The following is a 16,540-nucleotide window of genomic DNA, read 5'->3' on the forward strand; positions in this document are numbered from 1 at the left end:
TCAAAAATCTGGTTTTTGCTTTGTCATTATGGGGTATGGAGTGTAGATTGATGTGGGGAAAAAATATTTAAAGCATTTTAGCATAAGGCTGCAACATAACAAAATGTGAAAGAAATGAAGGGGTGTGAATACTTTCTGAATGCACTGTATGTCATACCATTATACCTGGTGCTGTTCTTTCCTTTTTCTTTCCCAGTGTACATTGTTTAATGCATGTTTTGTTACAACACTGGCAAAAAAAGAAAGAAAAGAAAAAGCAGAAGTTGCACACATAAAACCAAAAGAAAAATGCAAACTTCTGGGCTTTTGAAAAATAAAAAACTTTTTTTTTCACTATATTTTTCTGTTTTATTTTATTTATTTATTTATTTTTTTGTGTAAGGATGTATGCTACAATTCAGTGTTTTTATATTGATGTATTATATATATATAAGATATCAATAAACACACACACACACACACACATAGTGTTTATTATACTGAGTGTTTATAAGTCTTATTTAATGCATTAATTGTATCGTTTTTATTTTTTATTTTTTTTTATGTGCTATAAAGTAAATATTATTCTAGCTGCTCTATCGATTAAAAAACTAAGTTTATAATATATTTTGATTTTGTCCTGGTTTCACTTTTCTTTGAAAAGGTATACTTTTACGATGATCTTTGTTTTATGTACTTCAAGAATTTCAGGTTTTGTTTCGGATTTGTGGATAAAATCTAATGTCTCTAAAATAACTGCATAAATATCTATTAAATGCTTATTTGAACACAGAAGTGAGGCGTATTTAAATCTGAAGGCTCGTGATTGGCTGGGCAGCCGTGACGTCACGCGACGTGACTGTCGACGTCGCAGACATGGCGGAAGTGAAAGGTCAGTTCAATCTCTAGTTTCACATTTTCATTCGTTATTTTACATCAAATTTAGCCGAAAACAACCGACGTGTGGCGGGATAAACTTGATTGATTGTTGTTGTCGTTCTTAAGTGTGTTGTTTGCGTGAGTTGGTTATTTGTTTAGTTATTTAGTCTGCTGCTGGTTGTTTTTGAGTGTATAAGCATTTCTGATGAATGACATTTACATTCATTCATGCATTTAAATCTCTTCAGAGTGTTTTGACACGTAAATGAGGGTCTGTGAGGTGTTTTATGTCACATTAGTACAAAATGTCTTCAGATAAGCACAAATGTAAAATGTCCATGTCTCTTTCTGCAGTATATCCATTGTGCTGTGTGGTGCAGAACTATGTTTGGGGTAAAGTGGGTCTGGACAGTGAGGTGGCCCAGTTGGTGGTCGGTGGAGATCCTCAGGCCGTCATAGAGGAAGGCAAACCCTATGCAGAGGTACAGTCTTTGTCAAAATCTGCACTTTGTTTAGCTTAAAAGGTCTGGATGCACTTTCTCAAAGCTCGCCCCTCCTTTAAACGAATAGTCCACACAAAAATTCAAATTCTGTTATTATTTACTCACCCTCATGTCGTTCCAAACCTACATGCCGTTATTTTTTTACTGTGGAACACAAAAGGAGAAATGTACAATAATCTTAATGCAGCTTCTTTCCATACGATGTCAGTTCATTAATGACCACGCCTGTCAAGCTCCAAACAAACATAAAAGTAGTCCATACGACTTGTACGCTGTTAAACTTAAAGCAAATAGCAACTTAAATTTCCGTCCGCTCTTCACACAAAGCTATTGTATGACTTTAGAATACTTGGAATACAGCATACGAGTAGTATGGACTACTTATATGCTTTTATGGTCCTTTTTGGAGCTTGACAGTCACAGTAATGATGCTCTGTATTAAACTATATTAAATATTTTGACTGTTGTTATTCTTGTACATTTGTGGCTTCTGTACATATTGCATAACAGACTTTAACACAAAAACAAGTGTATCTTTAAATAGGAGTTCACTTAAAGGTTAGCTTGACATTTACTTTCTATTAATAAACCAACAACAGCACTGTACCCCCTTCCTCAAACTGTTTAGATGTTATTGAAATGTTTTATTGTTGCTTAAATAATAGTACTGTCAATTGATTTCAATCGAATTAATTACATGATATGACGATTAATCGAATTAATCGCAAATGCCGATGTTTGCAGAGAAAGTCCCCCCGAATAAACATAATTCAATATATAATGATTAAATTATTACAAATAATTATATTTAATATAATATATTATACATATAATAATTTATAAAATTATAATACATTACATTATTGTGGCAGTCAACTACAGCATTGGTTATACAATACAAAAAGTGGCTTTAGAAGACAATATTTGTTTATTGTCATATTTCTTCATTATTGGCCTACAGTCCACAGCAATCCATTTTGCATATGAATTCGTCAAATCTGCCCGAGATAGATTTATTTTAAGGACTAAGGACACGTCAATGTACACACTATGTTCAGCTGGACTCGTGCTTACTGCCCCCTGCTCACTAGGACTTGCAAAAACATTAAGAGTGGTACTTCAAGCTCGAATTGTGCCGATGATAGGAAAAATCCTCATTATGTACTAGGGGCATGATTAATTGCTTGCATCTTTTGACATATTTTTTATATAATGAATTAACACGTTAAATCAACAGCCATAATAAATGACCAGATAAGTATTTTTGACTGTCTCGACTTAATGAATGCAATTCCGTTTTCTGCCACTAGTGCCACAGAAATTGCACACTTCACTTTTAAGAACACTGTTAGGGATACAAAAACGTTTCATAGTGTTCATTAATTTGTAAGTGGACTTATTTTCTCATTATGTGACTATTTTTATCTTCCCAGCTGTGGATGGGTGCTCATCCCAAAGGTGATGCTCTCATCAAAGACAACAGGATATCCCAGAGGACACTTGGACAGTGGATTGCAGATTACCCAGGATGTTTGGGGTCAAAGGTCAAGGACACATTCCATGGGCAGCTCCCTTTCCTCTTCAAAGTGCTGTCTGTCAACACGGCTCTGTCCATACAGGCACATCCCAACAGGGTGCGATTACAGAGAATTTCCCTTACGTAAAACTACAACGGTATTTCTTGTGTTGTTGTAATCATGTCTCCTGTTGTCACCTGACAGGAGTTGGCTGCGAGACTTCACGCGCAGTTTCCTGAGCATTACCCAGACAAAAACCACAAGCCTGAGATGGCCATCGCTCTCACACAGTTTGAAGGGCTCTGCGGCTTTCGGCCGGTGGCAGAAATCATGGCCTTTCTCAAAAGTGAGTGTTGAATAAACTGAAAGAGAAAACACTGTTTTGCAGCCCAAGTTTACACAATATGGGTATTGTCATAATGGGTTGCGAACAACATTGCACCTTGTCTTTAAGTCTTCCGTGTGGTTTTGCATGTGTGTTTTGCAGATGTCCCAGAGTTCCGTGTGCTGGTCGGTAATGAAGCCGCTGAGGAGCTTCAGAACGCTAAAGGAGACTCTGAGCGAACATCTCTCGCGCTGAAGAAATGTTTCACACGTATGATGAACTGTGAGAAGAAACTGTTTGTCGATCAGCTCAACATGTTGGTTAAACGAATCTCAGAGGAAGGTGAGAAGAACTAAACTTTTACGACTTTGGACATGCACTGATTCTGTAGTCAAGGGACAGAACAGGCAACAAGATGACAAAAATAAATGTACCAGTAATTATTTGGTATTCATCTGTTTGTGTTCTGAAACATGAATTTATGTTTTGGTGTGACCCCAAGTTTCTGCCATTTTTTTTTTTAACCTTTTTTTTCTTTCTTGCCTATCACTCAACGTGTCAACATGACAGATAAAAAAATTGTGTTCTGTCATGTCAGAATGTTTATGAAAAATAAGATAAATCTATCATTTAATTTTTATTAAAGAAAAAGTGTGAAAACAGAAACTGATTGTTGGCTCCATTTGGGTGACAAATCATGGAAAATGTAAGAAAAATTACTATTATATATAGCCATGTATGTATGTATGTATGTATGTGAAGAAATATTTCAGCCACAACTACCAGAAGAATTGTTCGGGATACAAAGAAAAATCCACAGGTAACCTCAGGAGAAACACAGGCTGCTCTGGAAAAAGACGGTGTGGTTGTTTCAAGGAGCACAATACAACGATACTTGAACAAAAATGAGCTGCATGGTCGAGTTGCCAGAAAGAAGCCTTTACTGCACCAATGCCACAAAAAAGCCCGGTTACAATATGCCCGACAACACCTTGACACGCCTCACAGCTTCTGGCACACTGTAATTTGGAGTGACGAGACCAAAACAGAGCTTTATGGTCACAACCATAAGCGCTATGTTTGGAGAGGGGTCAACAAGTATTGTGCTCCTTGAAACAACCACACCGTCTTTTTCCAGAGCAGCCTGTATTTCTCCTGAGGTTACCTGTGGGTTTTTCTTTGTATCCTGAACAATTCTTCTGGCAGTTGTGGCTGAAATCTTTCTTGGTCTACCTGACCTTGGCTTGGTATCAAGAGATCCCTGAATTTTCCACTTCTTAATAAGTGATTGAACAGTACTGACTGGCATTTTCAAGGCGTTGGATATCTTTTTATATCCTTTTCCATCTTTATAAAGTTCCATTTCCTTGTTACGCAGGTCTTTTGACAGTTCTTTTCTGCTCCCCATGGCTCAGTATCTAGCCTGCTCAGTGCATCCACGTGAGAGCTAACAAACTCATTGACTATTTATACACAGACACTAATTGCAATTTAAAAAAACCCACAGGTGTGGGAAATTAACCTTTAATTGCCATTTAAACCTGTGTGTGTCACCTTGTGTGTCTGTAACAAGGCCAAACATTCAAGGGTATGTAAACTTTTGATCAGGGCTATTTGGGTGATTTCTGTTATCATTATGATTTAAAAAGGAGCCAAACAACTATGTGATAATAAATGGCTTCATATGATCACTATCCTTAAATAAAAGACAGTTTTTTTTTTTTTGCATGATCAGTCATATTTTCAAAATCAATGCCAAAATTTCACAATTTCTGCCAGGATATGCAAACTTTTGAGCACAACTGTATATCATTTTTAAAATAAAAATTAAAGCTTTACAAAAAGGTATACGTGTTTATAAAAGTATATATTGTATATAAATAAATATATATATTTTAAATGACTACATTTATATATTAAATTATTTAATTAAAAATATTAATATTACGGCTTTATAAAAAGGTGTGTGTGTGTGTAAATGTGTATATATATATTTTTTTTTATTTATTATTAGTTTTTATTTACTTTTTAATATAATTTGTTAATATACAGGTGCATCTCAAATTAGAATGTCGTGGAAAAGTTCATTTATTTCAGTAATTCAACTCAAATTGTGAAACTCGTGTATTAAATAAATTCAATGCACACAGACTGAAGTAGTTTAAGTCTTTGGTTCTTTTAATTGTGATGATTTTGGCTCACATTTAACAAAAACCCACCAATTCACTATCTCAAAAAATTAGAATACATCATAAGACCAATAAAAAAAACATTTTTAGTGAATTGTTGGCCTTCTGGAAAGTATGTTCATTTACTGTATATGTACTCAATACTTGGTAGGGGCTCCTTTTGCTTTAATTACTGCCTCAATTCGGCGTGGCATGGAGGTGATCAGTTTGTGGCACTGCTGAGGTGGTATGGAAGCCCAGGCTTCTTTGACAGTGGCCTTCAGCTCATCTGCATTTTTTGGTCTCTTGTTTCTCATTTTCCTCTTGACAATACCCCATAGATTCTCTATGGGGTTCAGGTCTGGTGAGTTTGCTAGTCAGTCAAGCACACCAACACCATGGTTATTTAACCAACTTTTGGTGCTTTTGGCAGTGTGGGCAGGTGCCAAATCCTGCTGGAAAATGAAATCAGCATCTTTAAAAAGCTGGTCAGCAGAAGGAAGCATGAAGTGCTCCAAAATTTCTTGGTAAACGGGTGCAGTGACTTTGGTTTTCAAAAAACACAATGGACCAACACCAGCAGATGACATTGCACCCCAAATCATCACAGACTGTGGAAACTTAACACTGGACTTCAAGCAACTTGGGCTATGAGCTTCTCCACCCTTCCTCCAGACTCTAGGACCTTGGTTTCCAAATGAAATACAAAACTTGCTCTCATCTGAAAAGAGGAATTTGGACCACTGGGCAACAGTCCAGTTCTTCTCCTTAGCCCAGGTAAGACGCCTCTGACGTTGTCTGTGGTTCAGGAGTGGCTTAACAAGAGGAATACGACAACTGTAGCCAAATTCCTTGACATGTCTGTGTGTGGTGGCTCTTGATGCCTTGACCCCAGCCTCAGTCCATTCCTTGTGAAGTTCACCCAAATTCTTGAATCGATTTTGCTTGACAATCATAAGGCTGCGGTTCACTCGGTTGGTTGTGCATCTTTTTCTTCCACACTTTTTCCTTCCACTCAACTTTCTGTTAACATGCTTGGATACAGCACTCTGTGAACAGCCAGCTTCTTTGGCAATGAATGTTTGTGGCTTACCCTCCTTGTGAAGGGTGTCAATGATTGTCTTCTGGACAACTGTCAGATCAGCAGTCTTCCCCATGATTGTGTAGCCTAGTGAACCAAACTGAGAGACCATTTTGAAGGCTCAGGAAACCTTTGCAGGTGTTTTGAGTTGATTAGCTGATTGGCATGTCACCATATTCTAATTTTTTGAGATAGTGAATTGGTGGGTTTTTGTTAAATGTGAGCCAAAATCATCACAATTAAAAGAACCAAAGACTTAAACTACTTCAGTCTGTGTGCACTGAATTTATTTAATACACGAGTTTCACAATTTGAGTTGAATTACTGAAATAAATGAACTTTTCCACGACATTCTAATTTATTGAGATGCACCTGTATGTAGTTACTGTATATAAAGTTAATTATATCATATATATATATGTATGTGTATGTATGTGTGTGTGTGTGTGTATATATATATATATTCAAACTCATCAAAGCCGGTGTGACCTTTTTGTAAACCTTATATATTTTTATTTTTAAAATGAACCTTTTCCTTCTGTAAGGACATATTAGTAGTGTTTATTTTAAAGATACATATTTATATTTCTGATTTTATTAAATGTAACATTTTTATGTTTTTACGATACAGTATATTTTAAAATTGAATAAATACTGGGTTATGGACAGGTGATTTTAAGGGTTGTGAGTGTTAATAAATAAATAAATGAATGAAATAAATAGTGAACAAAAAAGGTATGGAACATTTGCGTTAGGAACATTCTAGTGATCATCTCAGATTAATTTCAAAGTGGAAATATTGCTGTTTTCTAAACTAATAACAGGTCAAATTGTGCAGCATGTCTCAAGAATCTCAAGAGTGAAGGCTCCTTAGGGAAAACCCTTTTAGTCCACTCCCAAGTGTGCCAACCGACTACTAACTTATTAATCAAGACCGGATCTATTGCATCTGTCTGATGTTTTATTGTGAAACTGGTCTGACTTGTTCTTTTGTTCCAGAGGCTGCTGGAAAAGACACATGCAGCAGTAATGGAGAACTGTTACTACGGTTACACTCCCAGTATCCGGGGGATATCGGATGCTTTTCCATCTACTTCCTGAATCGGATTGTTCTGCAGCCGGGGGAGGCCATGTTTCTGGGAGCAAATGAGCCTCACGCCTATCTTTCTGGAGGTCAGAGGTCACCACACAGCTATCCTCTACTAACAAAAAGTACCATGGTATTACCATGTTTTTTGGATATGGACCATTGTATTCTTTGAAGTACTTTAGATTAACATGTAAATGCCATGGTAGATTAGTATATTAATCATTCAGTATTATGGTATATTAAAATACCATGACATTATCACTGTACAATTTTAACACGACAGAACTTTTTGTAGGGATCTTTTTATTTTATTTATTATTATTATTATTATTATTATTATTTTATTTTATTTTTTTGTATTGTCAAAAATAAAATCATGTTATTTATATTTTTGGAATACATAAAATCATTACAAACATTGTGCTGAAAAATACACTGCATGACATATTGGAATTGCGATTACTACGATAATATTTACTGTTTAACATGTACAGGTCATATTTTACCCCATATCAAAAGAAAAAAAGCCTATCATATATATATATATATATAATAGTTGTATTGTGACATTATATTCATGACAATTAAGCACATTCCCTCTTAAATTATCATTATGATAATACAAAAAAATATCTCATTATCATGTAATGTAAAATAATTGAGGATACATAATAAAATATTGATGTTAATAAATTAATTTATATTTTTATATATATATATATATATATATATATATATATATATATATATATATATATATATATAATGAATATTAATACAGTTATTTTTTTTTTTTTTTTTTTTTAAAGTGGAAAAAAATTGCATACTTTCTGAAACCATCACAGTGTTTGTATGGTTATTTATATTATTTATTTATTTAATGTAAATGGACAAAAAATACATCTTCTGCCTGTAAATTCTTGGATTACATAAAATAGTTATGAATATTGTGCTGAAAAATGCACCGCATGACAAATAAACACTCTTTATTTTAAATCACGATTAAAATTATAATATTTATGATGGCAATGCTGATGGAAAAAAAAAACTAAATATAAATGGGTGAACCTCACAAAACCTTTGAAGAATATCAAAAGGAGAAAATAAGAAATTATACATTGCTTATTATTTTCATTACTATAATGCAAAAAAATATAAACAGTATCATGTCATGTAAAAAAAATAATAATGCCGTAAATTACACAGCATGACAAATAAGCTTTCTTTAGTTATTTACTTTATATTGACCCCCCAAAATATACATATAATGGGAAATTTTCACCACACCTGCCATGTTCAGGTCATATTTCACCAGGAAATCAAAAGGAGAAATTATTCTATAAAATTATTACATTATGATTATTTGGAAATTATACTTTGCTTGAATAAAATGAAGTTTATATTTAGGAAAGTAGGAAGATTTTTCTGCATTGTGACATTATTTTCATCACAATCACAAGCACATTTTCCCCCAAATTCTGGTTAATGCAATGCAAAAAAATCTCATTATCATGCAACGCTAAAAAAATTAATAATAACGAAACCAAGTCATCTTCAAAGTGAACATTTATTGCAGTGTATCCTTAATGCAAGTATTTCAGTAATGCAAGTAGACAAATTCTTCAGTTTCATGCTTAGAAAAGGTTGTGTAGTTTTGTGTAATTTGTTAGATGTATATTAATATTCATTTTGAATGAAATTTTTTTCCATCTATAAACATTTCTTGACCCGTGCAGACTGTGTGGAGTGTATGGCGTGTTCTGATAACACTGTACGTGCTGGACTGACCCCTAAATACATCGATGTGGACACACTGTGTGAGATGTTGAATTATAGCCCCGCTCCTGTCAGCGCCAAAATCTTCCCCTGCGTGCGGGACAACTCCGACCCCTGCATCTGCCTCTACGACCCTCCTGTGCCAGACTTCACCGTCATGAGAATACAGGTGCGTCAGACAGAACACATCGGATCTGAACGTCCTGAAGAATATCTGATGATCGAAACATTGTGGCCTATACTCATTTTCCTCATGTTTTTCTCTCTCTAGATTCCCGCCTCGATGCGGCAGTACATCGTGTGTCCGCTGGAATCTGCCGGAATCCTATTAGTTATTGATGGAGAGGCTGTCGCCTCCTCTGCCGCCGCTCTCTCTGACATCACTCTGAAGAGAGGCTCTGTGCTTTTCATTTCAGCCAATGAGAGCGTCTCTTTACAAGTGACATCATCAACGGGCATGACCATGTTCCGAGCCTGCTGTTTACTGTAGATAATAAACATCCTGTGTCCAAACCAACTGGTGAAACGAATTTAAAATAGTGCCGAACATTGTGCTGAAAAATACACAGCATAACAAATAGGCTCTCTTTGGTCTGACTTTTACAATTATAATTATAATATTTACTCTGTTAAAATTGCCATGGTTATCACAAATAAATAATAATACAATTATGATTGAAGTTCTGCCATGTTAAAATCTCTATGCATGTCCTTTTAAAATATGTAAAAGAATGAATGTTTCAGTTTTACCAGTTTTAAGTCAACATGAAACCGCATTCGCAACCCATTTTACTTACGTAACGTAATGCATTTTGAAGTGAAGGTGAAAAACTTGATTTTATCCATTGGAAATTGATTGGATGGTGAAAACAAAAATAAAGTTAATATATTTTGATTGACAATTAGACTATTTTTTTTCTTTGAAATATTGTGCACTGATGACTCATTCACAATAAGACCAGGAAAATAGAGAAAGTAAATGGAGTCAATTTTGATTTCATGTTGACTTTAATATGTACGCTTACGTTCACTTATCAGGAATGCACGGATGCATGATTACGATTTTTTGGCTGCAAAATATAAACATTTTAAAAGCCAAATTTGTTCCATTCTAGCTTTTTGCGAAAGGACGTTACACCTTTTGCACATAAAAAAAATAAAATAAAACCCAGATAGTGGACGGGGGCATTTTTACCTTTTATTAAAGTAAATCAAATCAGGTTAAAAACGAATTTTGACCAATTTTAGCCTTTTTAAGACCAATTTTTTTCATGGTATAACGGTTAAAACAATGGACTAGAGGCAGACCGATATATCAGTTTTACCGATTAATCGGTGCCAATAGTTACTTTTTGGAACTATCGGTTATCTGCAAAAATCTATGCTTTTTTTTTTTTTTTTTTATTATTCCTCTTAAAACTTATCTGGTGAAATTATATACATATATACAGAACTATAAAAAAGGCTATAGGCTATAAAATAAATCATATAGAGCATTGTAACAGAGCCAAGTCTCTTTAATTTTTAAAATAATAGTCCCCAGTGTATTTCAGGCTTTTTTTTATAGTTAAAAGTCCCACGTTATGCAACAAATTTTAATGTCTGGTTATTATTAGAATTTTGGTTGCAAAATAAACTGCTTTTTTATTCATTTTGGACTCTTGTAGCCTTAACGTATGTGCCTGTTTTAATAAGGAAAGACTAAAAACACTTTGATCATTCTATAAATCGGTTTATACAACTATCGGCCGATTAATCGGTTATGTGCATTTTCCGCCACTTTCCACTATCGGTTGACCGATTAATCGTCCGATAGTTTTTCAAATTGATTCATAGAACGTTATAACATTTTCTTAGATGGCACAGACATAGAGGCCAGAGGCCAAAATTAATAAAATCCCAGATTTAGTTTATTTTTCAACCAAAACCCTAATAATAATCAGAAAAAAAGAACATCGGGTGCATAACATGGGACTTTCAACACTAAACTAGCCTGAAACACACCAAGGACACTTATTTTTAAAAGAATGACATAGACTTGGCTCCATTACAATGCTCTATATTTAATATTTACCAAATTAAGCTTTTTAAAGCCTATATATTATTATTATTCACAATATGAAGTTGGAGGCACTATTTATGTGCTGATAAGGGACGTTTCTATATAGTCGCAATTTTCTTTGCATGCCCTCACTTCAGTTTTAAAAAATAATTTTCAGAAGAACACAGAGGAATAAAAAAAATATCGGCAACTATCGGCATAGATTTGCCGCTAACCAATATTTCTAAAAAGCAACTATCGGCACCGATTAATCGGTAAAACCGATATATCGGTCTACCTCTACTAATAAGAACACTGTTCAATGTAGAAAACTTCTGTTTTATCGTGTGAATTTATTCACTAAATATTTGCTAAACAAACCTGCACGAGTTCTGTGATTTGATTACTAGTAAAACTGATTTTAAAATAAACCTGCAACCTAAGAAAGGTGAAACTTTGTTCCTGATGTCAGTTGTCCTTTATTAGTGTCTGTATCTTGTGTGGTTTTGCTTTATTACTGTAGTCACTGTTTGCATTAGCAGTGTTCAGAGCACAAAGAATGCTGGAAATTACCGCTTTCCTTACGTTTGTTTACTGTATTTTTAATGCCCTTTTGAAAAGTGGTTCTGTGATCTACTGTAGATTTTTAATCTAAAAACACACTGACCCAAACTTTGTTTGTCTCCAGGATTATTTATATATTTTATGGAGCTGTGAAACTATATTATACTGAAGTATTGTGGGATAAAACATGTATTAGATGAGAAAGCAAAGCAGGTAATGTATTGAATAAATGAATGAATGTACTGGCACTTTTGAGCTGTAATGGAGCATGTGTTCTGATATAAGGAAATGTCTATGTAATCCCTAATAAAACAGTTCTGTACTCTTTCATCTCATTTCACCTGCTTATTTCAATGTAAACTTATCCAATAGGTTTCTCAGGCAAAGGTTAAATTCCACATAATCATTCTTAACTGCCTGGTGGTTAATGGATCATAGTGTTTACATTTATACTGTGGAACAAAATATGATTTGAAATTCTCAAAAAATAATATTTCTTTCAGCAAAGTGTCAGTGATGGGTTCTGCCTACCCTTCCTCAAATGTTGTTTGTTCACCTAATGAGATCAAACTAAATATTTAAGTAAAATATGCATTTTATTTTCTATTTATTTTAAATGAGGTTTGTACTTTTCGCAACCCTGTTACAAATATTCAGGGGAAAAAAAAAACAGTATGAATAGTTTAAAAATTACAATTCTATGTTTTTGAGTGATGTGGGCAGGTGGGCTTCATTGGGAAGGTTAATGTTATTGAAATGAATTGTATTCCAAAATTCAACTACCTGCAACAGTCTCTCCCTGTAGACATCCCCCTCTCTTATTTCCAAGCAGTTTGATAGCATAGTGAAGTCCTTCATTTGGAATGGTAAATGTCCCAGATTACATTTCAATAAGTTACAGTGCATTCGGAAAGTATTCACAGCGCTTCACTTTTTCCACATATTGTTATGTTACAGCCTTATTCCAAAATAGATTAAATTCATTATTTTCCTCAATTCTACAAACAATACCCCATAATGACAATGTGAAAGAAGTTTGTTTGAAATCTTTGCAAATTTATTAAAAATAAAAAATGAAAAAAAAAAAACATGTACATAAGTATTCACAGCCTTTGCTCAATACTTTGTTGAAGCACCTTTGGCACCAATTACAGCTCAAGTCTTTTTGAGTATGATGCTACAAGCTTGGCACACCCATTTTTGGGCAGTTTCTCTCATTCTTCTTTGCAGGACCTCTCAAGCTCTATCAGGTTGGATGGGGAGCGTCGGTGCACAGCCATTTTCAGATCTCTCCAGAGATGTTCAATCGGGTTCAAGTCTGGGCTCTGGCTGGGCCACTCAAGGACATTCACAGAGTTGTCCGTAGCCAGTCCTTTGTTATCTTGGCTGTGTGCTTAGGGTCGTTGTCCTGTTGGAAGATGAACCTTCGCCCCAGTCTGAGGTCCAGAGCGCTCTGGAGCAGGTTTTCATCAAGGATGTCTCTGTACATTGCTGCATTCATCTTTCCCTCGATCCTGACTAGTCTCCCAGTTCCTGCCGCTGAAAAACATCCCCACAGCATGATGCTGCCACAACCATGCTTCACTGTAGGGATGGTACTGGCCAGGTGATGAGCGGTGCCTGGTTTCCTCCAGACATGACGCTTGCCATTCAGGCCAAAGAGTTCAGTCTTTGTTTCTCATGGTCTGAGAGTCCTTCAGGTGCCTTTTGGCAAACACCAGGTGGGCTGTCATGTGCCTTTTACTGAGGAGTGGCTTCCGTCTGGCCACTCTACCATACAGGCCTGATTGGTGGAGTGCTGCAGAGATGGTGGTTCTTCTGGAAGGTTCTCCTCTCTCCACAGAGAAACGCTGGAGCTCTGTCAGAGTGACCATCGGGTTCTTGGTCACCTCCCTGACTAAGGCCCTTCTCCCCCGATCGCTCAATTTGGCCGGGCGGAGTCCAGCTCTAGGAAGAGTCCTGGTGGTTCCAAACTTCTTCCGTTTACGGATGATGGAGGCCACTGTGCTCAGTGGGACCTTCAATGCTGCAGAAATTTTTCTGTACCCTTCCCCAGATCTGTGCCTCGATACAATCCTGTCTCGGAGGTCTACAGACAATTCCTTGGACTTCATGGCTTGGTTTGTGCTCTGACATGCACTGTTAACTGTGGGACCTTATATAGACAGGGGTGTGCCTTTCCAAATCATGTCCAATCAACTGAATTTACCACAGGTTGACTCCATTCAAGTTGTAGAAACATCTCAAGGATGATCAGTGGAAACAGGATGCACATGAGCTCAATTTTGAGTGTCATGGCTAAGGCTGTGAATACTTATGTACATGTGATTTTTTTGTTTGTTTATTTTTAATAAATTTGCAAAGATTTCAAACAAACTTCTTTCATGTTGTCATTATGGGGTATTGTTTGTAGAATTTTGAGGAAAATAATGAATTTAATCCATTTTGGAACAAGGCTGTAACATAACAAAATGTGGAAAAAGTGAAGCGCTGTGAATACTTTCCGGATGCACTGTACATAGGCCGATTGACAAAGGTGGTCTAGGCCTACCCAAGGCTTTGTTTTTTATTATGCATTCGGTCTCAGACATTTGGCTCATTGGTCGCTTACACCTGAGAGAGCCCCTCCCTGGTTTTGTATTGAACAGGAAGTTCTAGCCCCTATTTCGCCATTGCAGAGCCTTTCTTTCAAAATAATCGAAGTTAAGTTACACCCCGTTATATCGCATTTGCATGTGGTTTGGACAAAAGTGTCCAGATTGTTTTATTCGGACATTTATTTAAATGTTGCCTCGAGCATATGGCTGAACCCTAAATTATGTATTAATAAGTCCCCTTTCTGCTGGTCAGAGTGGACTGTGAGGGAGGTTACTACACTCGGTGACCTATATGAGAGTGGAGTGTTGAGATCCTTTGAAAATTTGGTTCAACATTTTAGGATACCCAGATCTCAGTTCTTTAGGTATTTACAGCTGCGCCACCTGCTCTGTACTATTTTTGGGAGTAGCATACACCCCCTCAAGCAGCAGATACTCTGGGAGGGGTGATTACTGCTTTTGGAAAAGGTCATGAGGCATCAGTGTATTACTCCCTGTTAATTCAGAGTCTGGGAGACGGAGCTTTAACTTCTATCAAGAGATTATGGGAGAAAGATTTAAACTTGGTACTGGAGGAGGGAGTGTGGGCTAGGATTCTAAAAAACATCAAGTCTGCATCTAGAGATGCAAGGATGCATCTGATGCAGTTTAAGATTTTACATAGATTCTATTGGACCCCCTCTAGACTGTATAGGCTTGGTCTTAAAGACACACCCACCTGCTGGCGATGCCAATCAGAAGATGGAGACTCAATCCATGTTTTTTGATGGTGTGTTAAGATTCAAGAATGTTGGTTGAAGGTTCAGAGTTTTGTGTGTGATGTGTTGGGCACTCGGGTTTCGTTTTGCCCCAGACTCCGTATTTTAGGCGATGGGGTGGTCATCAAAATAGGGAATAAACACATAAAAAAACTAGGTTCTGACCTGTGTTATGAGAGGCAGACAGACTGTTTTAAGGGGATGGAAGTCGGCTAGAGCGCCCTCATTTCAGGAGTGGTACGCGGAGATTGGGAGGGTGGCAGCTTTCGAGGAAGTGTCATGTAGAAGGCTGGGGATCTGGGATTCATTTGATGAGAAATGGGGCAGCTAGTTGGAGTTTTTGGAGGACTCTCGGGGAGGGGTTGTGGAGAGAGAGGCATAGTTTTAGATGTGTATGATTATATTTTTTTATTATATTTTTTGTGTGTGTGTGTGTGTGTGTACTTGTGTGTACTTGTGTGACCAATATTTGATCATTTTTCTTGCAAAAACCTTGGTAACAGGCTTGAATGGTGGAGCTGATTGCAGTCAACAATTGCACAATAAATGTTGACATTTAATAAAATACATCACGTAATCTATTTATTAAAGAATGCCAACACTATCAATATTCTTAGGTTAAAACTACACAAAATATTACAAATGAATATAAAACAACTTCAAACTAGACTTTTTTCATTTGTTATAAAAGTGCATATAGGGTCTTATAAATACTGTTATAAATTTCTGATCTGAGACCAGCTGGACGTTTACAGAGGTTTGTGTGGTCTGTTGTCTTCTGTGATCTCCACAGCTTTACTGAAGCGCTCGCAAAAATTGCTCTGTTCTGACGGTCTCGTTGGAGCTTGATTGACAGCAGCAGTGGCCAATGAGTCTAGAGTAAATATGTGCTGTTGAATCTGATTGGCTGTGGGCCTGAGGGCCTGGTAGAGCTTCTGCAGGGCTTGCACATCCTCTAGAGCATTGTGAGCTGCATAAGAAACACCCAGGACAGTCTTAACCAGGTTCTCCTGCTTGAAGCTCTGGAGTCCGCTGTTTTTGAGAAGCTGTCGGGCGAGTGTAAGGGTGTCAACGAATCCAGAAACCCCATTCTGGAAGTCTGACCTCAAGTTGAACTCATCCAGAACTCGGGCTAAAACATGACAGTCAAACCTGTGAATGTTATGACCCGCCAGGAGCAGGCGACCCAACATCTGGAGAAATGTTATGAAGGAAACTAGAGCTTCTCGGAGAGAGCTGGTGAGCACCGGCCTGCGGTGGAG

At 36.5% G+C, this 16,540-nt stretch overlaps 2 protein-coding genes across 3 annotated transcripts in view; one reads left to right on the top strand and one right to left on the bottom strand.

The window, feature by feature from the left end:
- Positions 1-797: 797 nt before the first annotated feature.
- On the top strand, positions 798-12,253 carry LOC127436070 (mannose-6-phosphate isomerase-like). Of its 2 annotated transcripts, none has more exons than XM_051690000.1 (8): positions 798-871; positions 1,213-1,340; positions 2,795-2,995; positions 3,083-3,224; positions 3,366-3,545; positions 7,452-7,625; positions 9,279-9,487; positions 9,590-12,253. In XM_051690000.1, the coding sequence occupies exons 1-8, from the start codon at positions 856-858 to the stop codon at positions 9,806-9,808; spliced, it is 1,269 nt and encodes a 422-aa protein (XP_051545960.1). In that variant the 5' UTR covers positions 798-855; the 3' UTR covers positions 9,809-12,253. The 2 variants fall into 2 exon arrangements, with proteins under 2 accessions (XP_051545960.1, XP_051545961.1); XM_051690001.1 differs by lacking the exon at positions 798-871 and adding an exon at positions 976-996.
- Positions 12,254-15,982: 3,729 nt separating this feature from the next.
- The window catches only part of LOC127435673 (uncharacterized), a 1,813-nt gene continuing 1,255 nt past the window's right edge, over positions 15,983-16,540 (bottom strand). Inside the window, exon 2 of the mRNA XM_051689310.1 lies at positions 15,983-16,540. This exon is cut by the window's right edge and continues 137 nt beyond it. Coding sequence (XP_051545270.1) covers positions 16,028-16,540 — 513 coding nt within the window. The 3' untranslated portion in view covers positions 15,983-16,027.

The sequence above is a fragment of the Myxocyprinus asiaticus genome, chromosome 46, assembly GCF_019703515.2.
Source record: "Myxocyprinus asiaticus isolate MX2 ecotype Aquarium Trade chromosome 46, UBuf_Myxa_2, whole genome shotgun sequence".
NCBI classification, from domain to species: domain Eukaryota; kingdom Metazoa; phylum Chordata; class Actinopteri; order Cypriniformes; family Catostomidae; genus Myxocyprinus; species Myxocyprinus asiaticus.